Source organism: Bicyclus anynana, unplaced genomic scaffold (genome assembly GCF_947172395.1).
Source record: "Bicyclus anynana unplaced genomic scaffold, ilBicAnyn1.1 scaffold_69, whole genome shotgun sequence".
Taxonomy (NCBI): Eukaryota; Metazoa; Arthropoda; class Insecta; order Lepidoptera; family Nymphalidae; genus Bicyclus; species Bicyclus anynana.
This window is the reverse complement of record NW_026441284.1, coordinates 22,686-42,304: the sequence shown is the minus strand read 5'-3', so window position 1 is coordinate 42,304 and position 19,619 is coordinate 22,686. Positions and strand designations below refer to the sequence as shown.

General features: G+C 43.8%; 1 protein-coding gene across 1 annotated transcript; it reads left to right on the top strand.

Annotated features, from left to right (window-relative positions):
* Nucleotides 1-3,249: 3,249 nt before the first annotated feature.
* Nucleotides 3,250-7,554, top strand: LOC112051910 (acetylcholine receptor subunit alpha-like). Its single transcript, XM_024090747.2, has 9 exons — nucleotides 3,250-3,526; nucleotides 3,614-3,658; nucleotides 3,736-3,845; nucleotides 5,386-5,566; nucleotides 5,921-6,036; nucleotides 6,182-6,487; nucleotides 6,555-6,710; nucleotides 6,797-7,016; nucleotides 7,088-7,554. The coding sequence occupies exons 1-9, from the start codon at nucleotides 3,326-3,328 to the stop codon at nucleotides 7,283-7,285; spliced, it is 1,533 nt and encodes a 510-aa protein (XP_023946515.2). The 5' UTR covers nucleotides 3,250-3,325; the 3' UTR covers nucleotides 7,286-7,554.
* Nucleotides 7,555-19,619: the final 12,065 nt, after the last annotated feature.

Below are 19,619 nucleotides of genomic sequence, written 5' to 3'. Positions count from 1 at the left end.
CTTAATTGATCCAGGTCTGGCTGGTGGGAGGATTTGGCCGTGGCTAGTTACCACCCTACCGTCAAAGCGATTTAGCGTTCCGATACGATGCCGTGTAGAAACTGAAAGGAGTGTGGATTTCATCCTACTCCTAACTAGTTAGCCCGCTTCCATCTTAGATTGCATCATCACTTACCGTCAGGTAAGATTGTAGTCAAGGGCTATCTTGTAAAGAATAAAAAAAGTGGTGGGTAAATTTTTTTTACCTTATCCTAACAATATGGGTATCGAATGAAAGGTCGTGAAAAGATCATTTGAATAGTATATATATTATATCATGTATATATAATACTGGTTTAACACAAATTATCAAAACGCGTACCAATTATATTGTGACCACCGAAGTAAAATTGACTAACTAGAATGTATTCAAGTCAGGAATGACACTGTCTGTACTTAGTTGTACTCATAGTCTTATTTAATTCATAAATGTTCATATTAATCATGACAAAATCATCATTAATATACTTAATTATAAATTACTTTTATCAATAAATTTTAAAATCATTATACATTATAGTAGTTACTAACAATATATATATATAACAAACTAAATGTCACAAGTTTATTTTCTAGAAATTTGATGTAGCTATAGAAAGTCTTCTCGACAAGCCAAGCTTTCACTTTATTTTTAAAAGTATTAATATTCGTTATATTTTTACATATTGTGGAATCCTATTAAAACTTCTGGACCCATTCCTGCTACTGTCTTCAACGCTTTTTTTAGACTGTGATATTTGCTCAAAAGTCTATTGGGGTATCGCATTTTTAAGTTACAATCGCTCCTCTTGACGAACTGGCTTTGATTCTGCGCTACGTATATTGCTACATTATAAATTAATAAGCAGGGCAACGTTAAAATGCCTAAAGTTGCACAATAAGGTCCAGCTGACGTTTTGTGCGATACGTAAGCAAGTGTCCTGACCGCGCGCTTCTGCAGTTTAAAAACGCTTTCTCACTCAGCACCGCGGCCCCATATTTCAATTCCGTACTGTAGATGCAAAATAGCATGCAAACGATGCTTCTTCTGACAATGTATGTGTACAATGTATGTGATATGTACAATGAATGCTGTAGATAATTTACCACATAATTTGTCAATATGAGAGGTCCATATTAAACCCACGTCAATCAGGAAACATAAAGAGAAAGTTTTATCCACTTGCTCTATTTTTTTACTTTTAATGGAAACAGACAAAGGCCTAAAATTATGACCAGCAAGATTAAATATACAATTTGCTGCTCAAGATCAGAACAACTGGGTCTTTGAGATGTTAAGGGCGAGGCCATTTGTCTGAAACCGATTGTTCATCCGTTCTGTTCAATTTATTTTCTAGATGGTCTAACGTTATTGCTGAGATTAGAACAGCTACATCATCAGCGTACATATATGTTTCGACATTTTTTAGACTGTGAGTGAGGTCGTTAAGCAGCAGAGTGATAGCCAGGTTTGACAGAGAGAAACCCTGTGGAACGCCATTATACGTAATGAGGCTACTAGATTCTGCATAAAGTAGACCAATAATTCTAGAGCTGGACCATTTATTCCGTAGTGCGATAACTTCATTTTCAAGATGTTATAATCCGCTACGTCAAAAGCTTTTGAGAGGTCGCAAAAAAGGACTGTGACCTCGTCTTTCCTATCACGAGCTTCTAGAACCGTTCGCACTACCTCACGCACCATCATCGTAGTCGAGCGTCCCGCGCGATATTCATATTGTAAGTCTGAGAGTGTGTTTGTTTCAGACAGAAATTCTGTTATCCGGTCGGTCAAACCATTTTCGAGTATTTCAGCTACCGCGGGGATTATTGATATCGGTCTGTAACATCTTGGATCAGTTTTACTTCCTTTGCTACAGGTTAAAGTATAAGGGACATACATTAACCTGTTTTAGCGACTTAGGATAGACTTCCCTCAAGTTACATATTTCAGTGTTTTCAGTAGTTTTATAATTGTTTTTAAGAAAAATATATGAACCGCCATGTTCTACGATCTTATGACGGCAGAAAGGGCAGAAACTAGAAACTAGGATGTAATTTTCTATATTAATACATTGCAACTGATCGCGTGTTAACCAATGTTCTGTTACGGCTGGGATATCATACCGAAAGTCATTATTTAATAACACTCTGAGCATGTCAGTTTTATTATTTAACGATCAAGTGTTTTGTTGACAAATCACTGACCGAGTATTGCGGGTAGTATTCCGAGTATTGGCCACACAACACGCGTTTGTTGAGCGGCGGCGCTTCGTCGAAACCACTCACTAATTTCTGTACGTGCAGGCCAGTTAGTAGCACTCATGAAGTATTCAAACATAATATTTGGTACTATTATTATCATAAAAGATGCATAGTAGATATGCTTTAATGTAAATTTTTTCACTTCATATCCCTGACAAGGGTTTGCTTTTCCATGTATGATTTTATAGCTTCTTCACTTGTGTCAGGTTTAAGGTAGCAAGCATGAATTTTTTGACTCTTTCTACGGTTTCTAGGTTGCAGTCGAACTCACCGCTTCCTCTTATGACTGCCCTGGGGCGGCCTTTTCTTGAGAGTTTTTTACTTTCTGCCAATCATGATTAATCACTGATGATTCGACGTCTTCTTTGACCTCTATTGATAATGGGGTCGGGTTTTTTCTAACTTGATGAGTCTCAAGTAATCTTGTTTGAGGACTCGCTTGTGTCGTGGCCACACTTGCGTATGACTCAATGACGCTTGCCCTTGCACGCTTTGAATCAGTCGTTGCGTTTTGGCGCTTTAGTCCAGCGGCACTTGTCGAATGGGGCGCTGCAGCGTTTTATTTTGTGAGCATTCTGGCATGGCCGTGCTGCTCGCTGATTGGATTCTGTTTGGAGATGTTTCCGTTATAGCACTTCGACTGGGTGATCACTTTACACTGATTTGTAATTATTAAGTTTAGTTCACATATTTTGCTTTCCAAGCTGTCAACTTTTAATGACAAGCTACATAGTCACTGTTTTTTGTAGGTCAAGAATAAGACTTTCAAGGCCCTTATTAGCCATTATTTGATTTTAACGAATTTTGAAACGCGGAGGTGTCAGTAGCGTGCTGCGTCCCTGCGCGTATATTTAAACTGAAAAGAGAAAAACAAGTATCACAATATCTAAATAAAGTTCTGACTAAATTGTTTGTGGTGCTGCAGACGGGGAGCAGGTAGTGACCGTGTGCTGTGCGCAGGCTCGGCTGCGGCGGTGCGGGGCGCGGGGCGGGGCGGGCGCGGGCGCGACGCGCGATGCGCTGACGCCATGCGCGCGCCGCGATGCGCGCCCGCGCTGTGCCCGGCGCGGCGCGACTGCTGCTGCTGGCGCTGCTGCTGGCGAGCTGCGCCGGCAACCCGGACGCCAAGCGGCTGTACGACGACCTGCTCAGCAACTACAACAAGCTGGTGCGGCCCGTGCTCAACGTCAGCGACGCGCTCACCGTGCGCATCAAGCTCAAGCTGAGCCAGCTCATCGACGTGGTGAGACTTCCTCCCTCCCGCCTCCCACCCCCCCCCCCCCCACCCCTCGCGATACAGACACTTACTGATCCGAGTGTTTTGTTTCAGAATTTAAAAAATCAGATCATGACCACAAACTTATGGGTGGAGCAGGTAAATATCGAGTGTTCAGATGGAATGTGCCGAGTGTTGCGGTGTTTGCTTGTGCTGACCGCGTGTGTTGTGCGCAGAGCTGGTACGACTACAAGCTGTCGTGGGAGCCGCGCGAGTACGGCGGCGTGGAGATGCTGCACGTGCCGTCCGACCACATCTGGCGGCCCGACATCGTGCTCTACAACAAGTAACTGGCCCCTAGCCCCTAGTCCCCTAGCCCCTCTAGTCCCCCTAGCCCCAGACACTTCCACTGCAGCGAATGTCGTCAAATGCCAAAAATTTTAGTTCGTTTTATCGCACTCCCGAGAGACTCGTAAATAATACTCACAGCGAGGTTGTCACGTTTTTCATAATAAAATACAGAAGCGTCGCGGGTGTATGGCAAAGACAGCCTCCCTTTGTGCTCGAGGTACCTGCCGGTCTTGAGAATATGTTGCCGCTCCCCCCGGCGATATGTCAGCAAGTGTAAAGGAAGCTCCTGAAATGCACTCATATTATGATATGCACTATCGCAACCGGAACACCAACTAATAACATTTAACATGCTTCTAGGGATGTGATAACTGACAGTCAATTTTACAACAGTGTAAAAAAAATCGGGCAAGTGCGAGTTGAACTCTTCACTTCATCTATCTTGTTTTTTTGAAATCTGGCCTAAAATATTAATAATAAAATATTTGGGCTCATTTTTTTCCTAAATACGCACAATATTTAATGATTTACCATGAAAAATTAAAGATCATGAACTTGTTTTAGTTTTCCTGTAATCTACGAGTATGAGTACAAACTTTCTGTTTTTATTCTTTTGAAAAAAAAAAGCTGCTATAGAAAAAGCGTTCTACTCTATCGAATCCTGGGCAGTTCTCGATGCCACGTTGATTGGCGCTATAATTATACAAATGTTGTAATGTTTGTACGGCGCTGGAACATGACCCTCCAAGTTCCCATCGAACACATCATTCAAAGAGGAGTAAGACAGGGAGATGCTATATCCCCGAAACTGTTCACCTATGCTTTCGAAGATGTGTTCAAGGTTTTGGATTGGAAATGTTGGGGTGCAACAAAAATAGATAATACATTTACACTGCGTTTTGCTAGTGTAATATTACGTAGTAATATTGGCACATTTGCTGCAAGATCTTGAGAAAATGCTGACCGACCTTAGCTAACCCTCCAGACATGTGGGTTTAATGATGACTGTAAACTGATAAAACCAAAATCATGCACAATGTACGTACGTCATCATCATCATCATTCATACGAATTGTCAATAACGTCAGCATCGAAGTTGTTCAGGAATACTGGGATTTCAGGAATAGGAATACTATCTCTGTGATATATATACAAGTAGATAGGAATAACTTCAACAAGGATGCTGACAGAAGAACTCAGCTCGGTTGGCCAGCATTTAGGAATTGTGATGAGTTTTCAAATTCTCAATACCCCAAAGCCTGAAGACAAAAGTTTAAATGAGGTGTCTTGCCTGTGTGATATGAACGGTGACTGGATGAGGAAGGTGGAGGATCATGTGTGGTGGCGCGCTCTCTGAAAGGCCTGTATGTCCAGCAGTGGACATAGATATAAAGTCATCATCAGCCTGTATCAGTATCTATTTAGGTGAGGGACAGATACAGACAATTTCAAGACTCACACAGTTGAGTCTATAAAACGTCACGAATAGCGCTCCAGTGCAGAGTGTTCAGTGGCGCAATGGCGACGTGTTGCAGCGCGGACGGCAACTTCGAGGTGACGCTGGCGACGAAAGCTACGCTGAACTACACGGGGCGCGTGGACTGGCGCCCGCCCGCCATCTACAAGTCGTCCTGCGAGATCGACGTCGAGTACTTCCCCTTCGACCAGCAGACCTGCATCATGAAGTTTGGCTCCTGGACTTACGATGGATTTCAGGTAAACACATGTCAGCCGACGTTCCTTCCGTCCATCCATCCTGAATGACGACGATTTCACTTGTTGCGTCATCGTGCTTTGTGCGAATCTTACGTTACGTTCGTTTATGAAGGCCCCGAATAAATTGAACACACCTCCGACACAATACGTTTTTTATTTTTTGAGCAGACAGATTCGTAATTTCGACCATTACTAAATTAGAATCTTCATATATAAAAAAAGCATTCTTACTTGATCATTACTTGTGCGAGTAAGCTTTGCTCCGAATACTTGCTAAAGACTGACGGGTGATTAGACAAACCTCCAGTGCAGCCACGAGGTGCTCACAGCTCATGGATGCATTCACACATACAGGTGGACTTGCGACACATCGACGAGGCTCGCGGCACCAACGTGGTGGAGCTCGGCGTGGACCTCAGCGAGTTCTACACGTCCGTCGAGTGGGACATCCTGGAGGTGCCTGCGGTTAGGTGCGACTGCTTCCTTATACATTAGTGTTTCGACGACTGCTCACAGAGACGTTCGTCCTATCGTAGGCTACACTTTGCCTCTACTATTGAATGAATCGTATAATCATCGGGTCAGCTCAGTCATTAGTCCCGTTCGTGGTTCCAGGAACGAAAAGTTCTACACGTGCTGCAACGAGCCGTACCTGGACATCACATTCAACATCACCATGCGGCGCAAGACGCTGTTCTACACCGTGAACCTCATCATCCCGTGCATGGGCATCTCGTTCCTCACGGTGCTGGTGTTCTACCTGCCCTCCGACAGCGGCGAGAAGGTGTCGCTGTCCATCTCCATCCTGCTGTCGCTCACCGTGTTCTTCCTGCTGCTGGCCGAGATCATCCCGCCCACGTCGCTGGTGGTGCCGCTGCTCGGCAAGTTCGTGCTCTTCACCATGATCCTCGATACGTTCAGGTGAGCGCCGCTCTTCCCGCCTCGCCCCGCCCTCGTGCATCACTCGCTCACCCCTCTCTCTGCGCAGCATCTGCGTGACGGTGGTGGTGCTCAACGTGCACTTCCGCTCGCCGCAGACGCACACCATGGCGCCGTGGGTGCGGCGCGTGTTCATCCACGTGCTGCCGCGCCTGCTCGTCATGCGCCGGCCGCACTACCGCCTCGACCCGCACCGCAGCCGCTTGTGAGTGTCGCTCGCTCCCGAGCCGCCCCTCCCCGCCCCCAGCCCCCATCCCACCTGCACCGTGATCGACGGCGGTGTGCTTGCAGCGCAGGCCTGGTGACGAGCGAGGGCTGGTCGCCGTGCGCGGCGGTGGCGCCGGGCGCGGACGGGGAGCGGTCGCCTTCGCCGGGCACGTGCCGCGTGCACGACGCACCGGCGCTGTGCGATGCGCTGCGGCGCTGGCACCGCTGCCCCGAGCTGCACAAGGCCATCGACGGCATCAACTACATCGCCGACCAGACGCGCAAGGAGGAGGAGTCCACCAGGGTGAGTGCGCGCGCCGGCCGCTCACCGTCGCGCCGCCCCGCCGCCCCCGCTCACGTGGCTGCGTGTTACAGGTGAAGGAGGACTGGAAGTACGTGGCCATGGTGTTAGACCGGCTCTTCCTGTGGATCTTCACGCTGGCCGTGCTGGTGGGCTCGGCCGGCATCATCCTGCAGGCGCCCACGCTGTACGACGAGCGGGCGCCCATCGACGTTCGTCTTTCCGAGATCGCGTACGCTGCCGCCAAGCCGCGCCCGCCGCCACCGCGGTAGCTCCCGAGCGATGCGCCCACGCGCCCACAACTGCCGCCGTGCGCCCACGCGCCCACATCGCCGTGCGCCCACGCGCCCACATCTGCCGCCGTGCGCTGACGCTGTGCGTCCACGCGCAATAACGCGGCGTAACTAATGCCCGCAAGCAAGACACTAATATTATTGTAAATAAAATTATATTATATAAATAGTTTATACGACGAAATAACGTGATCGAAGATAAGTCGAATTTCTTTTGATAGAGACGAAATAAACTCGTTTGTTTACAACTTGGCATTTTTATATAATTATATCCATATGAAATACTCATTCACTACACCTAAACTATCTTCACTCAATACGGCAGACTCCAGTTTTACCTACATAGTTCACGTTCCCGTGGGAATAATAATAAAAGCCTTCATTAACAATCTTACGATTTACATCTTACTCTGTTACAAAAAAAAAATACGAATATGCTTTTAATATTAACTTTTAGTTTTAGACATCGGTTTCTTGATTATCATGCTTTCCAGAACAGGCCTCCCCAAGTATTCGCCTCAAAGATCTATCCCGTGTTTGCCTTTCTTTTGGAGCGAAGTTCCTTATCGCGCGTTGCGAAAGGGGGTACGACGGAAAAAATTAACACCAAAAAAGACACCTTTTACCCGACTGCGATGCTGATCGGAGGACAATGTTTTACTATAGTTGTACGCCGTGACTTGAAGACAGCTGGTGAGCTCCAGGGTCCTCAAAAGGACCCCCGACCCAAAAATCCCCCGTCCCCAAAAGGCCCCCGACCGACCCGACCCCGACCCCAAAATGAACCTTGGCATGAAGTTCCTTTTGATGAATGTTCGGAAATCTTCAGCTACCTTGTTATTGTTACGTTATGTTAACGACCCATATTCGGCTCACTGCAAAGCTAGAGTCTCCTCTCAGAATGAGAGGGCTTAGGAGTCCACCACTTCAGACACTCAGATAATTAAAAAAAATCTCTGGTATGCAGATTTCCTCACGATATTTTCCTTCAACATTTGAGACACGTGATATTTAATTTCTCAAAATACACTCAACTGAAAAGTTGGAGGTTCATGCCCCGGACCGGATTTGAACCCACACCCTCCGGAATCGGAGACAGAGGTCATATTCACTGGGCTATCACGGCTCTCCCTTGTGATTCTGTATCTAGTAGGACTACAAAACGGAAAAATAAAAAAAAATTGATAAAAAAAAATTAAACCGACTTCAAAACGTACAACGTATCGACTAAACTAAAATGCGAAAAATAACACCTTTTTATATTCTTGCTGCTTTGCTGTGGATTATCTGCTGATTCATTTGAAGGCGATGTATTCAGTAAATCCAGATATTACCCCATACAATACCACAAACTTTACGTATAATAATTATTAGTATGTATAGAAGTAAAGATTCACAGAGTCTAATGCTGATTGCTGAGTAGTGTATGTATTACCAACAAGTGTAAGTATTAACAATAACTTCGACTTTGCAGAGAGGGCGATGTTAGGATGAATTTCATATGATTTCAATTTATCACACTAAATGATAACCCATAGAATTCTGAATTATTTTTTTTTTTAAATATAAAAGACTTCAAAAAATTAACGTACCCAAGAAACTTTATAGTTATAAAGAGAAAAATAACATTATAATATTTTCTACCTATTGATCACTTTGAAGTCGGTTCCAAGCCAGTGTGGTGTTGATATTAGCCGTTACTAAAAATAAACCAGACAAGTCCAGTCGCGTGACGAGAGTTCCGAACGTTGTTTATCTATCATGTTTTTGAAAACTGACCTGAAATTGTAACTTTTTTTTATTCTTTACCAGTTAGCCCTTGACTACAATCTCACCTGATGGTAAGTGATGATGCAATCTAAGATGGAAGAAGACTAACTTGATGAAATTCACACCCCTTTTGGTTTCCAGACGATATCGTACCGGAACGCTAAATCGCTTGGCGGGACGTCTCTGTCGGTAGGGTAACTAGTCACGGCCGAAGCCTTCCACCAGCCAGACCTGGACCAATCAAGATATCTTCAATCGGCCCAGCCGGGGATCGAACCCAGGAGCTCCGTCTTGTAAATCCAACGCTACGGAGGAACGTTACGGAGGATCTCAAAAACTAATTAATAATTATGTATATAATTTTCTTCGTTTCTTCTGGGTTTATTTGTTTCGTTAAATATTTATTTAAGCCTTAAGTTATTATAATAGTATAGTAGTATAGTATTTAATAAAATTTAAATTAGTTTTGATGAATCGGTTTAGGTTAGGTTAGGTTAGGTTAGGTTAGGTTAGGTTAGGTTAGGTTAGGTTAGGTTAGGTTAGGTTAGGTTAGGTTAGGTTAGGTTAGGTTAGGTTAGGTTTTTTTTTTTTTTTTTTTTTTTTTTTTTAAAATGAAACTACATGAACTGTTACTATTACAATGTAACAACTTTGGAACTATGGTAATTCAACTTATCTTTATTTCAATAACTAAAAGTTCGCGCCAAACCGCCGTAAACAAATCAACAAATCATGTGTGCAATTACAGTAGCCGTTGGGGGATGTTTTTTTTTTTTATTTTATTTTATTTTTTTTTTTTTTCCTTCCTTCCGTTCTCATTTTTCGTTCTATCGTTATTGTCTGTGCATCTTTTTGTGGAGAGTGGAATCTTTAATGGTTTTTTTTTTTTTTTTTTTTTTTTTTTTTTTTTTTTTTTTTTTTTTTTTTTTTTTTTTTATTATCCATCTTCCCCTCAGGCTTTTCCGTGGTACACTACACTACACTACACTTAGTCTTCTTATTATACACTTAATCTAATTAACTACTATTTACAGATAATATACTAATATATAACTAAACTACTACAGACTTTATTCTATACTCTACAATCTTTGTTTTTTTTTTTTTTTTTTTTTTTTCCTTATTGTTACTTAATTTTTAATCTATTCTAGAGACTACTCCATGTACACTCAGCGTCTATATTCTCACTACCTAGTATTACATTATTGTTCTTATTATTATTTACAATTTCGTCTTATATTCTAACAACTTCTATCCATTTACATTAATATTTATTACTATATATACTATATATATATTTATTTATTACCTGTTACTACAATATTTTACATTTTTGTCTATTTACACTTTAGACCCATTCGCTCGGGCGGCGGTCCGTGCTACCTGGCACGCGTAGGCCAAGAAGCAGGATCTGAACTTACAAGTATTACAAGTTATTAGTTACTAGCGCCAGTCCCATTTTGCTCTCACAGTCATGTCTTAGTAAGGAGAACCGTGGACACTCAGTTAGCAGATGCTCTATAGTTTCAAGCGTAGCATTATCGCAGGAACAAAATGGGTCTGCTGCCAAGTTGAACCTGAATAAATAAGACTTGAAGCCGCCATGTCCTGTGAGAATTTGCGCTTTCAGGTTATCCATCTTGATATGGTCGAGAGTTTTGTATGCCTGTTTCACGTTTGGGAAAAACGTTCTGGGGGTGACACCTGTTACTTCGGAGTTGTAGATATTTTGCCATGTGCTTATTGTGTTTGCCCTGATGAGGTGCTTGGCGAGGGACACAGGGAACCTGTCGTAGACTTTCCGGGTTTTTGACTTTGTAGCTGCAGTTTTGGCAAGGTTGTCTGCGCGCTCGTTACCTTCTGTTCCCACGTGAGCTCGGATCCAGTGGAACTGCACTTGTTTGCCTGATCTACATAAGTTTCTCCCGATATCTCTTATTTCTACCACTATAGGGTTTAAATTCTGCGGGTTTGATAGACTCTGAAGTGCAGCCCGAGAGTCACTGAAGATGTGGGACTTCTGTAGATAATTCTTAGAAGCGATAGTTTCTAACGCTCCTCGTACAGCGACCAGTTCTGCCTGATAGACCGAGCAATAACCTTCTAGGGGGTATAGCTTATAGTGCACTTCTTCCCCTTCGACCCATACTGAGATTGCAGCTCCTACCTTGCCTTCTATTTTACTTCCATCGGTGAAGATACAAGGTTCATTTTTGCTGACTTCTTCTACCTGCTCCTGGTTTTCCACGCAGTCAAAAGGAATCGCGATTCTCAGTGCGGGATGAGGTAGAGAGAAGGGACTTGCTTTGATTTCCATGGGCCTTCCAGGCAGCTGATCAATCTGTTTGGTTCGCTTCGCTTCATAGAGACTTTTCTTTTCTAAAGATCTCAGGTCTAGGGGTAAAAGGCCGCCCAGTATCTTCGCGGAGGTCCCTGATATGGTTTTGTGACCTTTGCAAATTAAAATCCCGAACATCCTGTTTATACGCTCGAGTCGTTTCTTAACTTGCACGGTTTGAGATTTGACTGCCCAGACATTTGCTGCATATAAGATGGTGGGTTCCACGACTGATATATAAATGGTGCGGATTATGTCAGGGTTTAAGCCCCAGTGTGCTCTAGCTGTTTTTGAGACTGCCTTGTATAGATTTATCGCCTTGCCAGTGGTCTCGTCTAAGTGCTTTAGGTAGTTTAGGTTTTTGTCGAGAGTTAACCCTAGGATTTTAAGGTGTTCCTGTAACTGTATGACGGTGTTATCTATAGCTATTCTTGGGTTCTGGAATTTCAGTTTTTTGGTGAATAGGGTTGCCTGCGTCTTGTGGGGTGCAAAATTCAATTTGTTGTCTCTGCCCCACGCAAGGATTATTTTTAGTGCACTGTTGATGTCTTCTTCTATGTTTTTGCCGTCATCGCCGACTCCGATCAGGAGGATGTCGTCTGCGAACGCCTGTAGGTACACTTTCATTCCGGAGGTCTTTTCCAACAGACTGTCGAGCAACAGATTCCATAAGAGGGGGCCGCATGTCGAGCCTTGAATGCATCCTTTTGTCGTGCGTTTGACTGCCCGTTCCCCTGAATATCTGATTTCTATTCCTCGCTCGGAAAGGTAACTGGATACCAACCGAATCAGGGCAGGGTCTAGTTTTTTAACGAGGAGTTGGTTCTTCACCGCCGGCCACCAAGCATTGTCAAAGGCCCCTTCTATGTCCAGAGAGACCGCGACAGCTATTTTCTTCCCTTTTATTGCCTTTTCTATTTTGCTCACTGCCTCGTAGAGTGCGTCCTCTGTAGATTTTTGGGGCATGAAACCGTACTGTTTTGGGTTTAAAGCGTTTTGGTTCCCCAGGTACCACAGGATTCTATTGGCAAATAATTTTTCTAGGGCTTTTCCAAGGATTGGGAGAAGGCCGATCGGTCTGTATGCTTTTGGGATGGAATAGTCTGGCTTTTGGGGTTTTGGCAATATCTTGATGGTAGCCACTTTCCAGCTCTTCGGGAAATAGGCCAACTCTAGGCATTTATTGTAGATGGCGATCAGGATCCGAGGATTTGTTTTATAAGCCCTGTTGCAGATGTCTGATGTTAGGCCGTCGGCACCGGGCGCTTTCTTCGGGCTCATCGCTTCTAGGATTGATTCTAGCTCCTGATGGGTGAAGGGCAACTGTTCAGCCTCTGGGAGTGCGCTTATCTCTTCTTCCACCTTCAGCCTTAGGATTTTTTGCTCCGCTGTGTCTGTGTTTGGGTCATCATCCGGATAAAAGGTACGGGCAAGTAACTCTGCAGATTCCTTCGGGGTCAATGTTGGGCTCTCTATGGTTTCTTTCAGGAGTCTGTCTTCGTGTTGAGGAGTTGATTTCCTGATGACTCTGTACACTCCGTCCCACATGGACTCCCTGTCTTGGCGTTCGCAGAACGCCTTCCAACTTGCTGTTAGGGTATTTAGAAGTAGGGACTTGTATGTCTCGTATGCCTCCCTGTATTCGCCTATTACGTGCTCTTTCCTCCTCGGGTGTGCTTTGCGGATGCGACACCGCTTCGCAAGCATGTCTCTCTTCTTTTCCCTGAGTTCCTCCGTCCACCATTCCGTCTTCCCCAGTGGAACCCTCGGAGAAATTTTTGGAATGGCATGCTCACTAGCCTCAGTTACACACTGCGTGTAATTCCCGACCATTGTTTCCAAGGATACTGTGTCTTGGATTCCAAGAATGGTGTTCTCCACAATGCCTCGCGATTCAAGACAGCTCGATAGATAGCTTTCGAACGCCAGCCAGTCCGCTTTTGCGGTGTTATATCTCCGGGTCGAGGTTCTGCTTGCTTCTGCTCTACTGTCTTTTTCGTGTGCGTAATCAAATCGGATACACCTGTGTTCCGTTAGAGTTGCTATGTCCTTTGCGACCCGCCATCCAGAGATTCTGTGGACAATATTGTTGGATGCTAAAGTTACATCCACAATACTAGTGCACTCTTGGTTGCGTCGAATTGCTACGAACGTGGGTTCATTTCCTTCGTTTACGACCGACAAGTCCAATACCCCGAGTAAGTCTATCACGGCAGTTCCCCTGCTGTCCTCCTCCTCGCAGCCCCACCATGGGCTCTTTGCATTGAAGTCTCCTCCTATTATTATGTTGGGGACCTCTAAGGCTTGGGCAAACTTCTCTAGTGTCTTGAGGTCTTCTTCCAAATCTCTCGTCCCCTCTAAATATGCAGAGATAACCCCTACCCAATTGTTTCCTAGCTTAATTTTACACGCGACAATGTATTCGGTAATTAGGTCATGATTCACTATTATTTCTAGATTGCGATCAACAATGAAAAGTGCAGATTTTACAGGCTTTTCTTTGTTGTTTGTCTGCTTCTGTATTGTCTTTACGTTGGCTCTTACCTGCGCTTCCGCGCCTACATAAGGTTCCTGTACCAGGATTATGCCAACCTTACTTTCAATTGCAGCCTGGAGGCACTCTTTTTGTGCTGCATAGCCTCTTCCCAAGTTTGCTTGTGCAAACCTTGTTTTTGCGATTGCTTTAGGTCTAGTTTGATCATTGTTGACCTGAGTAACTACAGGGTCATCCCAGTCGCCAATTTCAGCAATATTGCACTGAGCTCCTGGCTATCCTGTCCCATTTCTGCCACTCCGGGCAGTTAGGACTGTATGCTGGATGTCTATTGTTCTCGTTATTGGAACAGTTAGTGCATTGTGGTGCTTCCGATTTTTTCGGGCATTCCCGCGAATCATGGGTTCCCGCACAATGGCCGCAGGTTTGCTGGCTGTGGCATTCCTTCGCGAAATGTCCGAAACCCATGCACCGGAAGCATTGCACTATTGGCGACTGGTCTGAAGCTGGGATTACTTGGTAACCAATTCTAAGTTTCTGTTCCTTGAGCGACCTGTGGAGGCTAGGTGAGACTTCTAAAACTATATTACAGGTTTCTGTATTGCGTCCCTTAGTTCTTCTCACCACCCTTACAGCTCGCTCTTCTTGCTTATCAATGGATGCAAGTAAGCTCTTGTTTTGGCTAAGAATTGCTTCTTCCAGGTTCTTATCTGTTGTTTCCCTAATTACTCCTGTCAATCTGAGGAGTGGATTTTTTGCTTTTATTTGGGAAACAGTGAGCTTTTTAGGGCCCTCCTTGATGGCTCTTTCCAGTATTTCCCTATCTTGTTTCGAGTCGCAAGAAACCAGGACTTTTTGGTTTTTCCTCTTACGTATGGAGCCTATGCCTACCCCCAATTCGATAACGTTGACACTGGTTTTAAGCTTTTTAATAATTTCATCGCCAGTGTCGCGGGGGTCGGCAGACTCCACTAGCAAGGGAAATTGTGATCTAATCTCCGGTTTGGGCTGCGAAAGTATTCCTGCATACGTCTTTGCCTCGCGTGGGGTTTCGACCCGCTCCATCTGCCGAAACTCATTTGAGGGATAGTGTGACGACTGTCTTGGTGGAGTGCTATCTTGTATAGCTTGGGTAAGATTGCCCACGTCCAGTCTGAGCAGGGCTATGTCGCACTGAATTGCATCCAGAGGCTCGTTAGACACTGAAGTAGCTCTCTCCTTTAGAGTTAAGTCTACTAAAGTTTTGGCTTGCTCCTTCAGTAACTCTTCTGCCTCCAGTGCAATCCAGCGGACCGCCTCTGTCTCTTTCTGGGTGGCTTTAATTGCTGTGGATGTCTCTTTATAAGCCTCCTCCAAAGAGACTACATGTGTCTTCCATGCAGCGGTATGTTTGGCCTCCATTTGACTTATGCGCCTCTCGTAGCTGACTTTGGCTCTTTCTTTATCCGCTATGTGGCGGTTGCGTGAGTCAGCCAGTCGCATAATCATTTCATGGAGACCGTGCAATCCGCTGCACACGTCCTCCCGTATCTCTCTGCTAATATTCCTACTCTCTTCTAGCCGAGACTTGGTCTTTTGAAGTAGGGCGTTAGCCAGACGAGGCATCTCGTGGAGTGCTCCTCCACCCACTGCGGAGATGTCGGAAACGAAATATGAATCCTCGTCTCCGGCAGATTCTTTTGGTTCATCCGCCTGGGTGATACTACGCTCCAAGTTAGCCTCTGAGGCTGCTCTTATCTGAGCCCTGATGCGTAGGAGAGACGAGGCCTCTGATTTCGGCTTAAGCGGTCCCAGCTTAACGAATGGACCAGATGTAGGCGTGGATGTTGCTGCCACATCCCCCTCACTACTGCGCCTAGTGCGAGATAGCGCTTCAGGGGTGGATCGTAAGGGTGATTCGGCAGCACTGTCATAGTCGGACCTGTTGGATCCACTATCACTGCCCTCGCTGCCTACGGCCGAGCTGATCCGCTCTGTGATCTGTATCACACCTTCAATGTCTTTCGGTGTGGTTTTCTTTGCAGGTGGGGCTTTCTCGGACAACTTTTTATTTGCTCGGCGCACCATAGTTCGCAATTGCTTTGTTTGCTTCGACGGCGAGCATGGCTTTGCCGAGGTCCTACTGCTAGCTGTACTATTCGAGGACGAAGACATTTTGCTAAGACAATCGATCAGCAATCGAACACACAACACACACAGAAAAAAAAAAAAAAAAAAAAAAAAAAAAAAAAAAAAAAAAAAAAAAAAAAAAAAAAAAAACTATGAATCTGATAGGCGACAGTCAGCGAAAGCTAGTGGTGGAAACCGCAAACTCGTGCGACTTATACTTTCCGAGATATGCGCGTTTGAAAATTCCAACTTTAAAAAACAAAATGGCTGACAAATCTTGGAAATTCAATAACTCAGGCCCTAGTTATCGTAGAAGACCGCAAGAAGTTTTGACCGTCAGTGTAGACTGTGTTCCAACCTCTCCAGCTGTCAGATCACCTAGATTTTAAGTTGGTTTCTAAGGTTCTGTAACCGGAAGTCTAGGCCCGTCCCAGGCTGGTACAGAAAACCCCAGCTCGCTACGATCGATAGTTCCGGAGATACGAGCGATCAAAGTTTTTCAAAATGGCGGAACAAAATGGCCGCCAAAACTTTGAAGTCCGATATCTCCGGTTCCTCTGGCCGCAGAAGCTCGCGGAAAGTTTCGTTAGGCCGTGCCGGAGCCCCTCTGACCCCCTGTGAGGTCTCCTGACCTCGAACCTCGCAAGGTCTTCAATTGACTCCGTATGGCCAAAAACTGTTAGCCAGGGAACTGCCAACTCAGCCTGTGAAATCCGCAACTCTCTAGGACCCCTAGGACCCGAGATATCCTGAAAAGAAGATTTCCAAGATGGCGGAACAAAATGGCCGCTCGATCTTAAAAGCTCGTTTTCTCCGGTTCTATGTGTCACAGAAACTCGGAAAAAAGTTCTCCAGGTGTATCTCGTTCTCGCCTTGCCTGTGGGATTAAAAATTTGACCACACAAAAAGCACTCAATTTTATTGTTCAGGATGGTAGAATGGCCTGTTCCAGGGTGTATTCTGAAAACAGGGTGTCTCTACGGTTAGTAGTTTACGAGCTATACCAGTTTGAAAATTTTCAAGATGGCTGCCAAAATGGCCGCCAGGCCTGATTTTGGGCTAACTCGTAAACTACTTGTCCGATTTTAACAAATGAGGTGTCTAACGAAAGGTATTGATGAGCCCTAGTGAAATATTTTGTTAGAATAATTTTAGGTCTTGCTCCTTCTGTGCAAAACCTAAAAAATGCTATTTTTGGAATAACTCTGTGGTTATGTGGTCTATCGAAAAACTAAAAATGCCGTTATTTTTTATTTTTGAGCCTCTATCATTGCCTAAGTAAAAGTTGTCAGATTTCCTACAGGATCGTGTACCTCGTGGCCACGTGGTTTTAGTCTTTTTATCGGCGCTCGGAAGTTATAAGCAGGAAAAATCTGAAACTAAGCAATTAGATAGAGCTTTTTGTTGCTCATCTACTGAAATAAAAATAACTATGTGTTACCGATCGTTCTGCTAAGTTGGAGGGTCCCAAAATTTAAGTAAATTTTTGAACCGTCATAAAACCTGACTGAACAGACCGATTTCCATAAACTTTTCGTTTTCTAGTTACTCCTGTAAAGATCTTTAGGAATTACCACCGAAAAAAATTTTTCCGTCACCAGGGGCGAAAATAGCCGCCACGTGGTTTTTGGTTTTTCCGCTATATCTAAGCTGTTATTAGGAGTAAAAATATGTACTATAGCTAGTCTTGTAGAGCTCTAGAAGGCGCATAAAATAATGTTAAAAAAGTGGTACCTCACCGATCCAATAAGGGCAGCGCATGCGAAAAACCGAGTTTTTTCTTTCCGTTTTTGAGGTTATATTCCGAAAAAACGGAAATATCTCAAAAATGGCGATATCTCGGAGGTTTATTCACTATTACACTGGTCACCGGTCACGAGGCACACACTTTGATACCACTTTTAGGCCGATCGGACCACAATAACCACTTTTCCCGATTTTTAAAGTGCGGAGCGACGCGGAAACGATGCTTTCTCAACGGCGGTCGGCGCGCAACTGGTTAGGTTAGGTTAGGTTAGGTTAGGTTAGGTTAGGTTAGGTTAGGTTAGGTTAGGTTAGGTTAGGTTAGGTTAGGTTAGGTTAGGTTAGGTTAGGTTAGGTTAGGTTAGGTTAGGTTAGGTTAGGTTAGGTTAGGTTAGGTTAGGTTAGGTTAGGTTAGGTTAGGTTAGGTTAGGTTAGGTTAGGTTAGGTTAGGTTAGGTTAGGTTAGGTTAGGTTAGGTTAGGTTAGGTTAGGTTAGGTTAGGTTAGGTTAGGTTTTTTTTTTTTTTTTTTTTTTTTTTTTTTTTTTTTTTTTTCCGGTGTCCCCTAACATGATCAGGGCTCTTTTTTGCTTTGTTTTTTATTTTTCTTTTATTTGGGTGTTGTTTTATTTTGTATATTTTATTTCTTTATTTCATAATACTAAATATTCAATTGTTACATATATTCTATTATATTACATTTTCTATTTTCATTTTATTTTACCTTACGATACATTACTATATTTTGTTGCTTATGGTACATTTATTCTATTACATCGCTGTTGTTACATTTTGCTTTTATTATTTTACTTATTACTTTATTACATATTACTTTGTTTTATTATACTCAGGATACATTTGTTGCATTTATTTTTATATCATTATATTTATTTCATTTCTTTTGCCATTTTATTATACATTGTAATCCAATACTTCATTCTATTGTACTTAGAGTACCTTTATTGCGTTTATCATAATTACATTGTTATCACTTATTACTATTACATTTTTACATTTATAACATTTATTACAATTACATTTTTACATTTATGACACTTATTACATTTTCCATTTTCTTTTTATCATTATACATTATTCTACATTTCTTTATTTCATTTTACTAGGGATGCGTTTATTTCATTTATTTCCAATACATTTGCTTTATAACTATTATTTTATGTTTTATATTTACTGTACTGCAACAAGTATAACTAAGTTCGAACAAACAAATAAGAACAATTTTTCTGGTTCAGGTGTGGTCGCTTACAACTTTTCAGTCTTAAACTCGGCTCATGGTAAGTAGCTAGTCGTTTGATTTTGGCTTTTGCGAGGGACAGAGCACTGTGATTTCTACGAAAGTTAATGAGTATATTCTATAATATACTAGAAACTATACGTCTACATCCAGTGCTCCGTTCCTAGCAATGGCAATCCGTGCTACTCTGCTGGCGCTTTTGAAAGGCACCTCCCAAACAGAGGTTACTGCCGGAATGGGCGGCACGGGGCCCCTGCACAGACTCATATGCTGCTCCCGTTCAGTTTTGGCTTTTGCGAGGGACAGAGCAGTGTGATTTTTACGAGAGTTAATGAATATATTCCATAATATACTAAAAACTGTACGTCTATATCCACTGCTCTGTTCCTGGCAACAGCAACCCGTGCTACTCCGGCGATGGTTCAGTGTAGCAAATTTTATCAGCTCGAACCCATGCAGGTACCCCGTGGAGCCTCCACGACCAATCGTCGCACTCGCAAGCCCTGCACTGAGGTCGGAAGCGATTTCGGTCCTGTCCAGGACAACTTCAGCAGTATGCTACTGTTGCCCTGGCCAGGGCCTCCCACTTACGACGTACCACGCAAGC

Bases quoted from the DNA above. Each gene is read 5' to 3' on its own strand.
- LOC112051910 (XM_024090747.2), top strand. From the start codon at position 3,326: ATGCGCGCCCGCGCTGTGCCCGGCGCGGCGCGACTGCTGCTGCTGGCG. The intron at 3,659-3,735 runs GTAAATATCGAG...TGTTGTGCGCAG, and splicing joins CAAACTTATGGGTGGAGCAG to AGCTGGTACGACTACAAGCT. The intron at 5,567-5,920 runs GTAAACACATGT...TCACACATACAG, and splicing joins GGACTTACGATGGATTTCAG to GTGGACTTGCGACACATCGA.